Raw genomic sequence first — 13020 nt, 5'->3', positions numbered from 1 at the left:
TGGAATTGATGGGCATGCTATTAGGTGTTAAGGAAAAGTGAAAAAGAAAAAAGAAAAAGAAATGCATGTAATTTGTAACTTTCTTGTAAATGAAAATCTGAATTTTAAAGAAACATCAAATATAAGACTTTGCATTCTAGCACAGGCTGTGAAGGTGATGCCTTTGTAGGGGGTAGCGGGCGGCAATCAAAGAGCCTGTGTAGTCTAAAACATTTTGTTGTTGATGCCCATTATTTGTATTTGGTGTTGGATGCCCATTTTTGCATCCGACATGAAACTTAGCTACTGTAAGTACATTCCCCGGGTAGGAAGAAACTACCTTGTCCCAAATGTTGTGGCAGTGGATCCCTTATAAGGTTCTAGGCATATTCTTGAACCAGTTAGAATTAGCTAATGGAATCTGAGTTAAACTCAACCCATTTCATAAAGCCTTTCCATTCAATATTGAGTCTAAGTTTTTCGTGTTCCAACATTTGGTATTGAGTGAGAAAAGAACCACATTGATTTGAAATAGGATAATATACCCTATAAGGCTTTAGGCATTTCTTCTGGGATGAGTTGAGCCTACCCATTTTCTTAAGACAAACTAACATAAACTTGTTCCAGCAACTCAATTCTTTAACCATAACAAAAAGATAATTGAGCTATTTCTAAACAAATAACACTTCCCAATTGCATAAGATTGAAATTAGCAAATATAGCAAAGGAAGGTTATACAAACAGAAATATCCACGGCAAGTACACAAAATGAAAACGAGAAAACAATTACTGGAAATCAGAAGACCTCTAGAAGTTTATCGCCCCAACAAAGCAACTCGGTCTTTCTGTATCGCCTGTGTTAGGTTGATGTCAAAGAGTTCGCATCTTATAGGCATCTCCATTTCATAGAAAGGGTTCTTTAAAACATAATCTGTGTACAATTCATATATGACTTTTAAGAGACCCTCCATGTGCGATGTCCCAGGTTCACATACCACAAAGAACTTTGTCCCTGAAGGGGAAAAACAAGGAACCAAATGAGAATTAGAAGTTGTAGCATGATATGCTTCAGAATAATTTATTTCATTTTTCCAATTTGAGCAATAAATCTATTTTTTCATTTTTCTCTATTGAAATTAAATTTGGAATGCTTCAATATATTTAAACTCCTACACAATTTGAGTTTTCCTACTTGTAAAGACACGTTCCTCCACATAAATAGAGGCCGCCATATTAAAGCTCTAGAAGGAACCCCACACTTTTTTTAAAGACCAACTTCAACATTATCCAGAAAAGACAGGAAAATTATCCATAGAAATTCAATGCTAGAAAAACATGACCTTTAGATACAATACAGAAGAAAATAAATTGCCATAACAATACTTTATGCAACCAACAAAAAAGTCAATTTAGCAGTAAAACTAGGAAGCCCATATGGTAAGCAATATCCACCATACAAGAATGAGAAACTGAAAAATGTGAATGTGAGCATGCATGCATGGTAATCTACCCTTTCTACTGGTCGAATTTCAACAAATATCAACTAATACCCGCTTATAAAAATGTCAATACACTCACATCATTATCTGTGTAATCATTTAATGATATACTTGACTTGCTGATTAAAAAAATCAGCTGTTTCTTGATACATTTTTACATGATTTAAGGCTTTTTACCAAACTGTAAAAATTTGTATGGTTCTTAACTAAGCTAATGTATCAAATTGGAAAAAATCAATTCATTCCTAAGAAGAATACAAATATATAAACATATAGTAATTAACTGCATTTTGCTTTAAAAAAATCTATCATTAATATTTATCAGTTACAGCAAAAAAAAAAAAATGTTAAGCTGACATTTTCATCATGTGGAATCCATTTCGTTTATCCCTTTTAGTTTATTTAGTTATCTGTGCAAGTGAAAAATGAAGATTTCTCGCACCAGTAAGAGATTGAAAACAATGGAGGTCAAATGTATCAGCTTCAAGGAGTTCAATGCCTGAACAACCTACAGTTGGTGATAGCTGCTGGGAGATGGCATGCATTGAATGCCATAAACTAGCTACTCGTAAGCTATCATTTGTGTCCATCCGTCCAGCAGATCCATAATCCTAATACTCATAATAGAATAAGTGAAAGATCATCAAACAAGCCCAATAAGAAGCAATAATAATAACAAGGACTCCAGCGGTTCTTATCAATTTAAGAAATTTCCCTACCATGGTTTGTAAAGTAAATGCCAAGGAATTGACCCACTGTATCCTTGTTGGTTAATGCTATCATGCCGAAATTTTTTTTTCATTTTTTTTTGTTATCTTGTTAAATAAATGCATGAGGCGAAAATGATTAAGAAAAAAAAAAAGAAGAAAAAGAATAATAAGAAAGGAGCAGTTAAGGGAGTAGTGTGAATATACAAATACAATGTGCCAAAACAGATCTTATTGCAGTTTCCCCGACTACCTTCACAGGAAAGAAAAATTCATTTACCAGTATATTTAACAATTTTAATTACCAATGGTAACAGTTCCACAATTTAGTCCATCATTTCCCTTCTTTCATTAACCTAAAACATACAGGGGTAGCTCATAAATTCCATTCGTCTCATCGTGCTTTCCCTCCAATAACCTCATTTGTTTGATTGTAACTAAATTGCCTAATGTACCATATTATCAGAGGACGAATTTCTGTATTACATCGTAGGTGACCTAATATTGCCAATATGATCGCTGAGCAAATAGGAAAATAGTTTGAACCAATGCTACTTAGTTTATTAGCTTGAAACTATAAGAATTGCAAATATTTCTTCCACCCAATAATATTTATCAATTCTTACTGAGATTCAATAAGAACAAAAGGATTTCCAGGTCTGAATACAATTGAACGTGCCTCTAAATAAGTCTCCAAGAAACTAGTACCTTTTGTCCCTATTCTATTTTCTCATCAATCAAACAATAAGGGTTACTTTCATATTGATTCGTCATTATATGATTGCTTCAGTATAATCTTTTCTCCAAATGCTGAATCGAATCTGCAACGTCTAATCTTTGCTTGCTGATTCTCGGCTTAAATAACTTCAAAATTAACAAAAAAAGAATCATAGAACTCCATTTTTAACATAATTACTAATTAATCTACAATTTATCCAAAATAAACAAATACATAAAACCTATCAGAAGCAATTTCAACGGAAACAAATGCATGACAATTGAAGGAGAGCGATACCTTGTAGAAGATCAAACCACCTGATTTATTGATAATGTATAAGCTATAAATCGCAGCCATTTCCAGTCACTTCCTCGGAATCCGAACGAAAAGAAGAAGAAATAAAACTCAAAAGACCTAAAAATGATCGCAATGTTTGCAGTAGGACACAGGTACGAAAGCCACTCACCTCCTGAGCGAAAATCTCACGCAGATGATTTTTCTCTCACTCTCAAGTCCCGGTCAAGTGGAAGCCGGTTTCGTACAAATTACAATCACTTCAGAGTTCCATGAGGCCCATATCTGGTCAATTTTGGCTATCAGTAATTTATTTGGAGAACTTAATCAGCTGGCCGTCTTAGCTCAGAGGTAGAGCGCATGGCTTTTAACCATGTGGTCGTGGGTTCGATCCCCACAGACGGCGTATTGGATTTTTTTGTACTCATCGCAACAGTTAATTTTATCCCCACAGACGGCGTGTTGGCTATTTAATTTTTGTATTATTAAAAAATTTATTAATTAATTCATTAATTTTAAAAAATAAATTATAACATTCATCTATTTTTTAATTATCTCTTATATAGAAAAATTAATTAATAAATTTTTAAAATATTTAAAAAATTAATTAATAAAATTTTTATTAAAAAATTCACTAATTAATCTCTAATTTTTTATAAATACATTAGAACGTTCTTCCATTTATCTTAGTTAAATATTATAAAAATAAAATTTAGAATTAGACATATATCGAAAAAATGACTTTCAATATCCATTTATCTTTCGAAATTATATTTATACATTCGCTCATGATTATAGTTTAAATAAATTTATTTTGTTGAAAAATGTAGGTTATGACAACATTTCATTTAGGTCATAATTATGAGAATTGAATAAGTTGTAATAATTGAATAAAAAATTCATAAATTCTAAATAAAAATGAATCAATGAAAGCTTTATCGGAAACTTGAGTAAGAAGTAGTTTTTTTGGGGGGTTTTATTGATTTTAACAACTCTAAAACACATATGATATGAAGAGGTTAATTATTAAATTTTTTAAATAAAATTTTTAAAATTAATTAACCGTCTTAGCTCAAAGGTAGAGCGCATGGCTTTTAATTATATAGTCGTAAGTTTGATCCCACAGACCGTGTTGCCTTTTATTTTCACTGTTTTTATTTCAGCAGTTAATTTAATTTTTTAAGAGAAAAAAATTACTATTTAATTCTTATAATATTAAAAAACTCACTAATTGGTATCTCAATTTTGAAAAATACGTTAAAACGTCTCTGATATTTTAAAAAGTTTACTAATTAGTCTCTTTATTTGTTTTAACTGTTAAGTATGTAAAAAACTCTAAAATGACTATAATATGAATAGACTAATTAATAATTTTTTTAAAGATTTAAAAGATCATTTAATAAAATTTTTAAAATTTTGTCTTAGCTAAGAGACGGAATAACCACGTTTAGGGGTGAGCATTCGGTCGGTTCGGTTCAAAACCGAACCGAACAGAATAAACCGAAAACCGAAATTTTAGTTTTTATGAAAACCGAACCGAACCGATTTTGGTCAGAAACCGAATCGAACCGAACCGGTCTGATTCGGTTCGATTCGGTTCGGTTTGATCGGTTTCGATTTTTAATATTTTTTTAATTTTTTACACTTTATTTTTAGTATTTTAAAATTTAATTAAAATATTTTAATTTTAATATAATTTAATTTCTCTATATTATTGAAAAAACATATTATTATCCCTAATCGGTTCGGTTCGGTTTTTTCGGTTTTTTTCTGATCAAAACCGAACCGAACCGAAATAACCAAAATTTCTGAAATTTAAAACCGAACCGAACCGAAATATATAAAAAACCGAACCAAATTTTCAAATCGATTCGGTTCGGTCGGTTTTTTCGGTTTGAACCGGATTCTGCTCAGCCCTAACCACGTTGACGTGGGTTCAATTCCCACAAATGATATTACTTTTTATTTTCATTACCATCATTTCAGTAATTAATTTTATTTTTTTAAAAAAAATTACTATTTAGTTGGTTCAATTCCCACAAATGATATTACTTTTTATTTTCACTACCATCATTTCAGCAATTAATTTTATTTTTTTAGAAAAAAAATTATTTGTTCCCTTCATTTTAAAAAATACAGTAAAATGTACTTCACATTTCAAAAAATTTACTAATTAGTCATTCTATTAGTTTTAACTGTAAATTTACTAATTAATCCTTTTATTAGTTTTAACTGTTAAGTATTATAAAAAATCTAAAATATCTTTGATACGGAGATACTAATTAGTAAATCTTTAAACATCCGAAGAACCAACTAATAAAATTTTTAAAACAAATTAGCAATCTTAGCTCAAAGGTAGAATGCATGGCTTTTAACCATGTGGTCGTGGATTTGATCCCCACAGACAACATTACCTTTTATTTTCACAGCCTTCCTTTCAGAAGTTAATTTTATTTTTTTAAAGAGAAAAAAGTACTGTTTAGTCCTTATAAAATTGAAAAATCCACTAATTGGTCCCTTCATTTTGAAAAATACATTAAAATATCCTTAACGTTTTAAAAAGTCTACTAGTTATTCACTCCGTTAATTTTAGCCGTTAAATATTATAAAAAAATCTAAAATATATCTGATATAGAGGGATTAATTAGTAAATTTTTTTAAAATATGAATGACCAATTAATACAACTTTTAAAACTAATTAATCGTCTTAACTCAAAGTTAGAGTGCGTGGCTTTTAACAATGTGGTCGCAGGTTTGATCCCTACAAATGGCGCTGCCTTTTATTTTTACTGCTTTCATCTCAGAGGTTAATTTTATTTTTTAAGAGAAAAAATTACTATTTGATCCTTATAGTATTGAAAAACTCACTAGTTGGTCACTCTATTTTAAAAAATACATTAAAACGTCTCTAACATTTTAAAAAATCTACTAGTTAGTCCCTCCGTTAGTTTTAACTGTTAAGTATTATAAAAAAATCTAAAATATCTCTGATACGGAGGGACTAATTAGTAAATTTTTTAAAAATCTGAGGAATCAACTAATAAAATTTTTAAAACAAATTAGTCGTCTTAGCTTAGAGATAGAGCGTATGGTTTTTAACCATGTGGTCGTGCGTTCGATTTCCACAAACGGTGTTGCTTTTTATTTTTGTTGTTAATTTCATCTTTTTAAAGAGAAAAAATTATTATTTAGTCCTTATAGTCTTCAGAGGTAGAGCGCATGGCTTTTAACCATGTGGTATGGTCATGGGTTCGATCCCCACAGACAGTGTTGCCTTTTATTTTCACTGCCTTCATCTTAGCGGTTAATTTTATTTTCTGTAAGGAAAAAATTACTATTTAGTCCTTATAGTATTGAAAAACTCACTAGTTGGTCCTTGATACGAAGGAATTAATTAGTAAATTTTTTAAAAATCTTAAGGACCAAGTAATAAAACTTTTAAAACTAATTAGCCATCTTAGCTCAGAGGTAGAGCGCATGGCTTTTAACCATGTGGTCATAGGTTTGATCCCCATAGACAATTTCAGCGGTTAATTTCATCTTTTTTAAGAGAAAAAATTATTATTTAGTCCTTATAGTCTTTAGAGGTAGAGCGCATGGCTTTTAACCATGTGGTATGGTCGTGAGTTCGATCCCCACAGACGGTGTTGCCTTTTATTTTCACTGCCTTCATCTTAGAGGTTAATTTTATTTTCTTTAGGGAAAAAATTACTATTTAGTCCTTATAGTATTGAAAAACTCACTAGTTGATCCTTGATACAAATGGATTAATTAGTAAAATTTTTAAAAATCTTAAAGACCAAGTAATAAAACTTTTAAAACTAATTAGCCATCTTAGCTCAGAGGTAGAGCGCATGGCTTTTAACTATGTGGTCGTGGGTTTGATCCCATAGACAATGTTGCCTTTTTATTTTCACCACCTTCTACTCAGCAGTTAATTTTATTTTTTTAAAGAAGGAATAATTGCTATTTAGTGCTTATAGTATTAAAAGACTCACTAGTTGGTCCCTCTATTTTGAAAAATACATTAAAACATCCCTAACGGTTTTAAAAAAAGTCTACTAGTTCGTCCATCCGTTAGTTTTAGCCGTTAAGTATTATAAAAAATATCTAAAATACCTCTTATACAGAAGAACTAATTAGTAAATTTTTTAAATATTTGAACAACCTACAAATAAAAATTTTAAATTAATTAGCCGTCTTAGCTCAGAGGTAGAGCGCATGGCTTTTAACCATGTGGTCATGGGTTCGATTTCCATAAACAGTGTTGCCTTTTTATTTTCACTGCCTTCATCTCAGCGGTTAATTTTATTTTCTTAAAAAAAAATAATTACTATTTAGTGCTTATAATATTAAAAAATTAACTAGTTGGTCCCTCTATTTTAAAAATACATTAAAACATCCCTAACATTTTAAAAAAGTCTACTAGTTAGTCCCTCCATTTGTTTTAGCCGTTAAGTATTATAAAAAAATCTAAAATACCTCTGATATAGAGGGACTAATTAGTAAATTTTTTAAACATCTGAATAACCAACAAATAAAATTTTTTAAACTAATTAGTCGTCTTAGCTCAGAGATAGTGCGTATAGCTTTTAACCATGTGGTCGTGGGCTTGATCCCAAAAACGACATTACCTTTTATTTTCACTACCTTCATTTCAGCGGTTAATTTTATTTTTTTAAGAGAAAAAAATTATTATTTAGTCCTTATAGTATTGAAAAACTCACTAATTGTTACCTCCATTTTGAAAAATACAGTACCTAAAATTTAAAAAAATCTACTAATTAGTAATTCTATTAGTTTTAACCGTTAAATATTATAAAAAAATCTAAAATATCTCTAATATGTAAGGACTAATTAGTAAATTTTTTAAATATACGAAGAATTAACTAATAAAATTTTTAAAGAGGAAAAATTACTATTTAGTTAAAATTACTATTTAGACCTTATGATATTAAAAACTCACTAATTGGTCTCTCAATTTTTAAAAATACATTAAAATGTGTCTAGTATTTTAAAAGGTCTATTAGTTAGACTCTCCGTATGTTTTAGCCGTTAAGTATTGTAAAAAACTCTAAAATACCTCTAATACAGATGTACTAATTAGTAAATTTTTTCAACATCTGAAGGACTAACTAGTAAAATTTTTAAAACTAATTAGCTGTCTTAACTTAGAGGTAGAGTGCATGGCTTTTAACCATGTGGTCGTGAGTTTGATCTCCATAGACGGCTTTACCTTTTATTTTCACTGTCTTCATTTCAGCGGTTAATTTTATTTTTTTTAAAAGAAAAAAAATTACTATTTAGCCTTTATAGTGTTAAAAAATTCATTAATTGGTACTTCAATTTTGAAAAATATATTAAAACGTGTCTAACGTTTTAAAAAGTCTACTAGTTAGTTTCTCTGCTTTTTTAACCATTAAGTATCATAAAAAAACACTAAAATGCCTCTGATACGGATGAACTAAGTTTTTTAAACAGACCAAGTATTAAAATTTTTTAAACTAATTAATTAGTTGTCTCAGCTCAGAGGTAAAATGCATGGTTTTAAACCATGTGTTCTCGGGTCCGAACTCCACAAATGACATTACTTTTTATTTTCACTACCTTCATTTCAACAGTTAATTTTATTTTTTAAGAAAAAATTACTATTTAATTCTTATAATATTGAAAAACTCACTAGTTCGTCCATTCATTTTAAAAAATACATTAAAACATCTCTAACATTTTAAAAAAGTCTACTAGTTAGTCCCTCCATTAGTTTTAATTGTTAAGTGTTATAAAAAAAATCTAAAATACCTCTGATATGGTGGGATTAATTAGTAAATTTTTTCAATATTTGAAGGACCAACCAATAAATTTTTTAAAACTAATTAGACAACTTATAGTATTGAAAAACTCACTAGTTAGTCCCTCCATTTTGAAAAATACATTAAAATATCTCTAGCATTTTTAAAAAAATCTACTAGTTAACCCCTCAATTAGTTTTAATTGTTAAGGGTTATAAAAAAAAATGTAGAATACCTCTAATACGGTGGGATTAACTAGTAAATTTTTTCAATATTTAAAGGACCAAATAATAAAATTCTTAAAACGAATTAGCCATCTTAGCTCAGAGGTAGAGTGCATGGGCTTTTAACCATGTGGTTGTGGGTTTGATCTCCACAGACAACCTTATCTTTTATTTTCACTGTCTTCATTTCAGCAGCTAATTTTATTTTTTTAAGATAAAAAATTGCTATATAGTCTTTATAATATTGAAAAACTTACTAGTTGGTCCTTCCATTTTGAAAAATTTATTAAAATGTCCCTAACGTTTTAAAAAGTCTACTAATTAGTCCCTCCATTAGTTTTAGCCGTTAAATATTAGAAAAAAAAATCTAAAATATCTATGGTATAGAGGGATTAATTAGTAATTTTTTTAAAAATTTGAAGGACCAATTAATAAAATTTTTAAAACTAATTAATCGTGTTAGCTCAGAGGTAGAGTGCATGGTTTTTAACAATGTGGTCACGTGTTTGATCCCTACAAACGGCGTTGCCTTTCATTTTTATTATTTTCATCTCAAAGGTTAATTTTATTTTTTTAAGAGAAAAAAATTCCTATTTAATCCTTAAAATATTAAAAAAGTCACTAGTTGGTCTCTCCATTTTGAAAAATACATTAAAACATCCATAACGTTTTAAAAAAGTATACTAGTTAGTCTCTCCATTGGTTTTAGCCACTAAGTAATATAAAAAAAATCAATAATATCTCTGATACAGAGGGACTAATTAGTAAATTTTTTAAACATCTGAAGGACCGGCTAATAAAATTTTTAAAAATAATTAGTCGTCTTAGCTCAGAGGTAGAGCATATGGTTTTTAACCATGTGGTCACGGGTTCGATTTCCACAGACGACGTTGCCTTTTATTTTTGTTGTCTTCATTTCAACGGTTAATTTCATCTTTTTAAGAGAAAATTATAATTTAGTCCTTATAGTATTGAAAAACTCACTGGTTGATCTCTGATACGGAGGGACTAAATAATAAATTTTTTAAAAATTTGAAGGACCAACTAATAAAATTTTTAAAACTAATTAGTTGTCTTCAGAGGTAGAGCACATGGCTTTTAACCATGTGGTCTGATTGTGGGTTTGATCTCCATAGACGATGTTGCCTTTTATTTTCACGACCTTCATCTTAGCGGATAATTTTATTTTTTTAAGAGAAAAAATTGCTATTTAGTCCTTATAATATTGAAAAACTCACTAGTTAGTCCTTGATATGGAGGGACTAATAAGTAAATTTTTTAAAAATCTAAAGGACCAAGTAATAAAATTTTTAAAACTAACTAGCCGTCTTAGCTCAGAGGTAGAGCGCATGGCTTTTAACCATGTGGTCGTGGGTTCGATCCCCACAGACGGCGTTGCCTTTCTATTTTCACTTCTTCATCTCAGTAGTTAACTTAGAATACCTCTCATACAATGGGATTAATTTAGTAAATTTTTTAAATATTTGAAGGACCAACTAATAAAATTTTTAAGCAGAGGTAGAGTGCATGGCTTTTAACCATTTTCACTTCTTCATCTTAGTAGTTAACTTAGAATACCTCTCATACAATGGGATTAATTTAGTAAATTTTTTAAATATTTGAAGGACCAACTAATAAAATTTTTAAGCAGAGGTAGAGTGCATGGCTTTTAACCATGTAGTTGTGGGTTGATCCCCACAGACAGCGTTATCTTTCATTTTCACCGCCTTCATTTTAGCAGTTAATTTTATTTTTTTAAGAGAAAAATTACTATTTAATCCTTATAGTATTGAAAAACTCACTAGTTGATCACTCTATTTGAAAAATACATTAAAACGTCCCTAATGTTTTAAAAAAGTCTACTAGTTAATCCCTCCGTTAGTTTTAATCATTAAGTATTATAAAAAAATCTAAAATATTTCTAATACAAAGGGACTAATTAGTAAATTTTCTAAACATCTAAAGGACCAACTAATAAAATTTTTAAAACTAATTAGTTGTCTTAGCTCAGAGGTAGAGCATATGGTTTTTAACCACGTGGTGGTGGGTTCGAATTCCACAGACTTAATAAATTTTTTAAAAATTTGAAGGACCAACTAATAAAATTTTTAAAACTAAATAGTTGTTTTCAGAGGTAAAGCGCATGGCTTTTAACCATGTGGTCTGATAATGGGTTCGATCCCCACAGACGGTATTGCCTTTTATTTTCACTGCCTTCATCTTAGCGATTAATTTTATTTTCTTTAAGAGAAAAAATAACTATTTAGTTCTTATAGTATTGAAAAACTCACTAATTGGTCCTTGATACAGATGGACTAATTAATAAATTTTTTTAAAAATATGAAAGACCAAGTAAGAAAATTTTTAAAACTAATTAGCTGTTTTAGCTCAGCGCACGACATTTATCCATGTTGTTTGTGGTTCCATCCCCACAGACAGCGTTGCCTTTTTATTTTCACCACCTTCATCTCAGCGGTTAATTTTTTTTTAAAAAAATAATTATTATTTAGTACTTATAGTATTAAAAAACTCATTAGTTAGTCTCTTTATTTTCAAAAATACATTAAAACAACTCTGACATTTTCAAAAGTTTACTAGTTAGTCTATTTATTTGTTTTAAATGTTAAGAATTGTAAAAAAACTCTAGAATACCTCTGATACGGTGGGATTAATTAGTGAATTTTTTAAACATTTGAAGTACCAACTAATAAAATTTTTAAAATTAATTAGTCGTCTTAGCACAGAGGTAGAGCGTATAGTTTTTAACCATGTGGTTGTGGGTTCGATTTCCACAGATAGCATTATCTTTTATTTTCATCGCCTTCATTTCAGTAGTTAATTTTATCTTTTTTAAGAGAAAAACTTATTATTTAGTTCTTATCGTATTAAAAAACTCACTAGTTAATTCCTGATACGGAGGGACTAATGAATAAATTTTTTAAAAATTTGAAGGATCAACTAATAAAATTTTTAAAATTAATTAGCTGTTGTCTTCAGAGGTAGAGCGCAGTGCTTTTAACCATGTGGTCATGAGTTTGATCCTCACCCACAGTGTTGCCTTTTATTTTCACTGCCTTCATCTTAGTGGTTAATTTTATTTCCTTTAAGAGAAAAAAATTAATATTTAGTCCTTATAGTATTGAAAAACTCATTAATTAATGATTGATACGGAGGGATTAGTTAGTACATTTTTTAAAAATCTGAAAGACCAAGTAATAAAATTTTTAAAACTAATTAGTTGTTTTGGCTCAGAGATAAAGAGCATGGCTTTTAACCATGTGGTCGTCGATTCAATCCCCATAGACGGTGTTGCCTTTTTTTTTTTTTTTCACCGCCTTCATTTCAGCGGTTAATTTTATTTTTTTTAAACAAATAATTACTATTTAGTTTTTATAGTATTGAAAAACTCACTAGTTGGTCCCTCTATTGTGAAAAATACATTAAAACATCTCTAACATTTTAAAAAAGTATACTAGTTAGTCCCTTAGTTAGTTTTAACCATTAAGTATTATAAAAAAAATCTAAAATACCTCTAATACCCAGTAAATTTTTTAAACATCTGAAGGACCAACTAATAAAAATTTTAAAACTAATTAGTCATCTTAGCTCAGAGGTAGAGCGTATGGCTTTTAATCATGTGGTCATGGGTTCGATTTCCACAAACGACGTTGCCTTTTGTTTTCATCATCTTCATTTCAGCAGTTAATTTTATCTTTTTTAAGAGAAAAACTTACTATTTAGTTCTTGTAGTATTGAAAAACTCACTAGTTGATCCCTGATACGGTGGGACTAATTAATAGATTATGTGTA

At 29.4% G+C, this 13020-nt stretch overlaps 1 protein-coding gene and 4 non-coding genes across 6 annotated transcripts; 4 read left to right on the top strand and 1 right to left on the bottom strand.

The window, feature by feature from the left end:
• Positions 1 to 651: 651 nt before the first annotated feature.
• Positions 652 to 3436, bottom strand: LOC110622775 (trafficking protein particle complex subunit 4). Of its 2 annotated transcripts, none has more exons than XM_043960007.1 (4): positions 3370 to 3436; positions 3201 to 3269; positions 1921 to 2089; positions 652 to 991 (listed from the first exon to the last, which is right to left on the bottom strand). In XM_043960007.1, exons 2-4 carry the CDS (start codon positions 3258 to 3260, stop codon positions 795 to 797), a joined length of 426 nt encoding a protein of 141 aa, XP_043815942.1. In that variant the 5' UTR covers positions 3261 to 3269; positions 3370 to 3436; the 3' UTR covers positions 652 to 794. The 2 variants fall into 2 exon arrangements, with proteins under 2 accessions (XP_043815942.1, XP_021623097.1); XM_021767405.2 differs by adding an exon at positions 2894 to 3049 and having other exon boundaries at positions 3201 to 3419.
• A 95-nt stretch (positions 3437 to 3531) lies between these two features.
• TRNAK-UUU lies at positions 3532 to 3603 on the top strand. The gene has a single exon. It is a non-coding gene; the product is annotated as a tRNA-Lys (tRNA).
• A 3789-nt stretch (positions 3604 to 7392) lies between these two features.
• TRNAK-UUU lies at positions 7393 to 7464 on the top strand. The gene has a single exon. It is a non-coding gene; the product is annotated as a tRNA-Lys (tRNA).
• Positions 7465 to 10028: 2564 nt separating this feature from the next.
• TRNAK-UUU lies at positions 10029 to 10100 on the top strand. The gene has a single exon. It is a non-coding gene; the product is annotated as a tRNA-Lys (tRNA).
• Positions 10101 to 10533: 433 nt separating this feature from the next.
• Positions 10534 to 10605, top strand: TRNAK-UUU. The gene has a single exon. It is a non-coding gene; the product is annotated as a tRNA-Lys (tRNA).
• Positions 10606 to 13020: the final 2415 nt, after the last annotated feature.

The sequence above is a fragment of the Manihot esculenta genome, chromosome 9 (assembly GCF_001659605.2).
Source record: "Manihot esculenta cultivar AM560-2 chromosome 9, M.esculenta_v8, whole genome shotgun sequence".
In the NCBI taxonomy this organism is placed as follows: Eukaryota; Viridiplantae; Streptophyta; class Magnoliopsida; order Malpighiales; family Euphorbiaceae; genus Manihot; species Manihot esculenta.
The sequence above is the reverse complement of the archived record's forward strand: the minus strand, read 5'-3'. Positions and strand labels throughout refer to the sequence as shown.

What these genes read in the sequence shown, in the direction of transcription:
- LOC110622775 (XM_043960007.1), bottom strand. Translation starts at nt 3,260, where the DNA reads ATGGCTGCGATTTATAGCTTATACATTATCAATAAATCAGGTGGTTTG. An exon ending in GTGGTTTGATCTTCTACAAG is followed by an intron (nt 2,090 to 3,200) that starts GTATCGCTCTCC and finishes TATGAGTATTAG; the next exon opens with GATTATGGATCTGCTGGACG. An exon ending in TTGTTTTCAATCTCTTACTG is followed by an intron (nt 992 to 1,920) that starts GTGCGAGAAATC and finishes TTTCCCCTTCAG; the next exon opens with GGACAAAGTTCTTTGTGGTA.